This window comes from Nicotiana attenuata, unplaced genomic scaffold, assembly GCF_001879085.1.
Source record: "Nicotiana attenuata strain UT unplaced genomic scaffold, NIATTr2, whole genome shotgun sequence".
Classification (NCBI taxonomy): Eukaryota; Viridiplantae; Streptophyta; class Magnoliopsida; order Solanales; family Solanaceae; genus Nicotiana; species Nicotiana attenuata.
This window is the reverse complement of record NW_017674151.1, coordinates 26,735-31,381: the sequence shown is the minus strand read 5'-3', so window position 1 is coordinate 31,381 and position 4,647 is coordinate 26,735. Positions and strand designations below refer to the sequence as shown.

General features: G+C 37.2%; 1 protein-coding gene across 1 annotated transcript; it reads right to left on the bottom strand.

Annotated features, from left to right (window-relative positions):
- Positions 1-800: 800 nt before the first annotated feature.
- Positions 801-1,518, bottom strand: LOC109218101 (transmembrane protein 234 homolog). The gene has a single exon (XM_019382420.1). The coding sequence runs from the start codon at positions 1,369-1,371 to the stop codon at positions 973-975; it is 399 nt and encodes a 132-aa protein (XP_019237965.1). The 5' UTR covers positions 1,372-1,518; the 3' UTR covers positions 801-972.
- Between the last annotated feature and the right edge of the window lie 3,129 nt (positions 1,519-4,647).

Here is a 4,647-nt window from a genome sequence, read left to right as displayed (position 1 = left end):
CTTGTTGATTGCTTTCTAGTTATGACTTCAGAATGGATTTTAGAACCATGTGTAAGAGTAAACTTAAAATTTCCCACTTAAGGTCACCCCACAGAAATTTTTAATGATATAGTTGTCCGTGAAATGAAACTTGTGGATGTGAGGGATTGAATGGTGTAACTTTGTTGTCCTCATTCTTCTTGTGCACAAAGTTTGCATATAAGATTTGCAACAATCTCAAACTTTGGAGAGTAACATGGAAAGGTAACGAAAAGGTGAAAATATGTTTTCAAGTTTTGAAGGTGAGCGAAGAAGATAACTAAAGAAACATAAAAAACTAGCAACAGACTACAGTTTTACGGAAGCCTATGCAAATACCCAAATGAAAAACTTATTAATTTGATAACACCATATAGCATACAGCCTTGCTATCTGAAATTTGTTCTCTACATTATTCAATTCATGATAGCCTGTGTCACTATTCCTAGCTGAAATTTTGGCTAATGAGCATTAGCTGGGCAAAAACCTAGCAACACCCTATAAACCAATAGATATTAACTCTAAAAGGAGCGCTAGTCAATCAATCATAGTTATGTGTTAATTAACCTAAGCCATGTATCTATTGTGTTAGTGCAAATACCGGGATATGTTAGCAGGATAGGCGCATCTCATGAATTCCAATCTTACTGTTGTACCAAGTCCACTATTTAAGTGGAGAAGGATAGAGGGGCGGGCCTATTATTTGCTGAGTTTGGCTATCAAAAATATGGGGATAAATTTCAACTATTAAATGCACTCAGTAGGTAAATTAACAAACCAAATTGACAAGATCATCAACATTTCAATCCGGATAATTCCCAAATTTTCTATATTTATCCAGGAAAAAAAAAATTATAGGGATTATTATATATAAAAACAAAATTCCCTATTCAGCATTATAAATGAATCTATCAGATCACACAAGTACCAAAAGGAAGAGTTATTCAGAAGTGATTACATAATACAAATATAAACACCAAGAACAATAAGAGAGGTACCAAAAAGAGCAAGACCAACGTGGGTCTCTTCACCAAGAATCAATCCAAATACAGCAGTGGCAGCGAAAGTGGTGGCATTGGTTACAGGAACAGCTAAAGAAATGGGTGTATCACTGAGTATTGCAAAGAAAGTAGCTGAAGCTGACAGGTTTAGGAGAAACGGCAAAGAATACTGCCATATCAACACAAGTTTGACCCAATTCTTGAGACTGGCCATTACTGGGTTCTGGGGTGTGTTTGGTTGAGGTAAAGATTTGATGGTTTCGTCCCATTTGATTGCTCCTTTTCGCATCAGGGCATTCGTCGCTCCCCAAACAAGGCCTACTGCCACCATCTTCTCCACTTCTCCTACCATCTTTTAGTGATTTTGGATTTGCTTTTGAAAATATTTGGGAGAAGTTCAATTTTAGTTAAGTGTGTCCGTATTTAAAGAAATGAGCAAAAGAAAAATTATCATAAAGATGCCATATTATAAACACAATTTAAGTACATTATTATAGGCTTGTAGCTTTCCTGGATGAATTTTCGTATTTTAAAATGTATTCATAATCCATAAATAAGTAGTCTCAAATAATTCGTCTACAGTACCAAAAACACGTTTTCCATCACTTCAATTGACCTTTGAAACTCCTTTTGGCTAACTAGTTAATTGAAAGCTCGATTCCTATCTATTTATTTAAAAATAAATGCGGCTAAAAATTTTAAAACACGTAATCAAGTTAACGTTCGAATTCATGCTTGTTACGGTACAGTTAAATTTATATACGTGATTTACAGATAATTAAATTAATTTGATCCTGAAATAACGAAATAATCAAAGAAATGCACAATACTTAGCCTTGAAATGAAGATGAAATCACGAAAAACAGTAATTCTAGGGGCAGAGCTTCTGAGCACAACAGTGATGAAACCAAAGAACAAGGAAGTAAAATTGTATAGAGCTTTTAATCAATTATAGCGTATGTTTGCCAGAGAAGTCCTCATTTACAATGATAACAGAGCTCACTATTTATAATTATGCCTAGGGAACAAGGTCCTAAAATCGTGCTATTCTTTAGTGTCAATTATGAGGGTCATTGAAGGCTTAATGGTGAGCATAAATGACAAATTCTCTGTAACGGGCAGTGCACTGAATGATGTGGAATATTCTTTATTAAATGCAACCGATCGAAGAATATTTGTTGTATCTTTTTGGATGTCATTCTTTCCGGTGACAAACGGGATAATTGCCTTTGGTTCTAACTGCCCCCCGCCTTGAGTTCCACATGTCATCTTGTTAAGCAGCCACTTAGCATAGCATATTTTACCGTATACAGATAGACCCCCTACTTTCCGGACACATAACTTTGTGTCACCGGGAAGTTAGTAGAAACACTATTTTTGGAGGGAACTACTATGATTCCCTTTGAAAAGCTTCTGACGGTTGATTAGACGCACGTCTTCCCGCATTTAATGCCCCGAACACGCTCTATCCCACGATTCAGCATAGCTTTTGCCGGTTATCGAGGTAATCATGGCCACAAATTTAGCCGCCTAAACCTTTATTTATAGGCATCAACCTTCTTTACTCATACTCCATATCTCTCCAAACTTCCTAAAATCTTCTTTATTGTTCTTCAACCTTTCTTTAACTTCTTTCAAACAAAAAAGCTTTTCCTTCATCTGTAACATATAATAGCTTCTTCTTCAATTAAATTGAACTTTAAAGCTCCTTTTGGCTAACTACTTATAATTGAAAGCTCGATTCCTATCTATTTATTTAGAAATAAATGCGGCTAAAAATTTTAAAACACGTAATCAAGTTAACGTTCGAATTCATGCCTGTATAGTTGAATTTATACATGGTTTCTAGACAAGCGAATAATTTAATCCTGAAATAATGAAATAATTAAAGAAATACGCAATACTTAGCCTTGAAATGAAGATGAAATCACGAAAAAATAATAATTCCGGGGGCAGAGCTTCCGGGCACAAAAGTGATGAAACCAAGGAACAATGAAGTAATATTGATAGAGATTTTAAACGATTATAGCGTAAGTTTGCAGAAATGTCCTCCTTTACAATGATAATAGAGCTCACTATTTATAGTTATACCTAGGAACAAGGTCCTAGGATCGTGCTCTTCTTTTGATGTCAATTATGAGGGCCATTGATGAAGGTGTAACGGTGAGAATAAATGATAAATTCTCTGTAACTGGAAGTGTACTAAATGTTGTGAAATATTCTTTATTAAATGCTACCGATCGAAGGATATTTGTTGCATCTTTTCGGGTGTCATTCTTTCCGATGACAAACGGGATAATTGTTTTTGGTTCTAACTGTCCCCCACCTTGAGTTCATGTGTCATCCTATTAAGCGGCCACTTACAATAGCATATTTTACCGTGTACAGATAGTCCCCCTGCTTTCCAGTGACATAACTTTGTGTCACCGGGAGTTGGTAGAAATACATTTTTGGGGGAACTACTATGATTCCTTCTTAAAAGCTTCTTACGGTTGATTAGAAACATGTCTCCCACATTTAATGCTACAAAATGCGCCATCCCACGATTCAGCATAGCTTTTGCCGGTTATCGAGGTAATCATGGCCACGAATTTAGCTGCCTAAACCTTTACTTATACGCATCAACCTTCTCACTCATACTCCATAACTCTCCAAACTTCCTAAAACAATCTTTATTTTTCTTCAACCTTTCTTTAACTTCTTTCAAACAAAAAAGATTTCCCTTCATTCGTAACATATAATGTCTTCTTCTTCAAAAAACACCAGCTCTTTAAAGAGCAAGAGCAAAGCCAAGGGCATTGCTCCTCCAACAGTGGGCACCATCATCCCTAGAAGTCTTGTTACAATAAAAGACTTCGAAGAGAAATTCCCTTCGGCTAACCCTAACACGTGGGTTGTTGGTAGATACCCTTCTTCCATCCACCCTTTTTAGTATTTCTATTGTGAAGGAAGATTGTCACTGCCAAGATTTGGACATTGTTTCCCCTAATCTAACAGAGCGTCGGTGCGTTTTCTTTGAGTGTAGAGCTTGACTCCGTTATTGCGGAGTTCTGCCTCCGCTACCAGGTGTGTTTGGCACAAGTCCTTCTGTGTGGAGGACGATTGCTTGTCTTCAGCATTTGTGCCAAGAGGCGGGAGAGGAGTTATCCTTAGCTCATGTGATGAATCTCTATTCACCCAAGGTCTTCCGCGGGAGAATGATAAACTTTAGCAAACGCGGTCACCATGCTTTATAATCTAGCATAGATGACGACAATGACCGTGGGTAGATGGAACGGTTCGTTGCAGTTGCCACAAATGATATCATTTTGGCAACGGCTTCATCCTTTCGGGAATCATGGAACCGCACTCGTAAGCTCCTTATTTAATATTTCTTCTACTAGAAATCCTTTCACATCCAGACTGATCCTTCTCTTTTTTCCCGATTTAGCAACTCGATAGGTTCTACCCAACTTTGAAGCTATACCGTGTTGCTTTGACACACAGCACATGGGATGCCCTGGAAACTTCGAGCAATTTTCCATGCTCGAGATAATCGATGATATCATTCCTCCAGTCCCAGACCAAATTAGTTGTATTTACCTCATAGTAGATGTCTGCATCCAGGACCGAGTGCATCAATTGTACT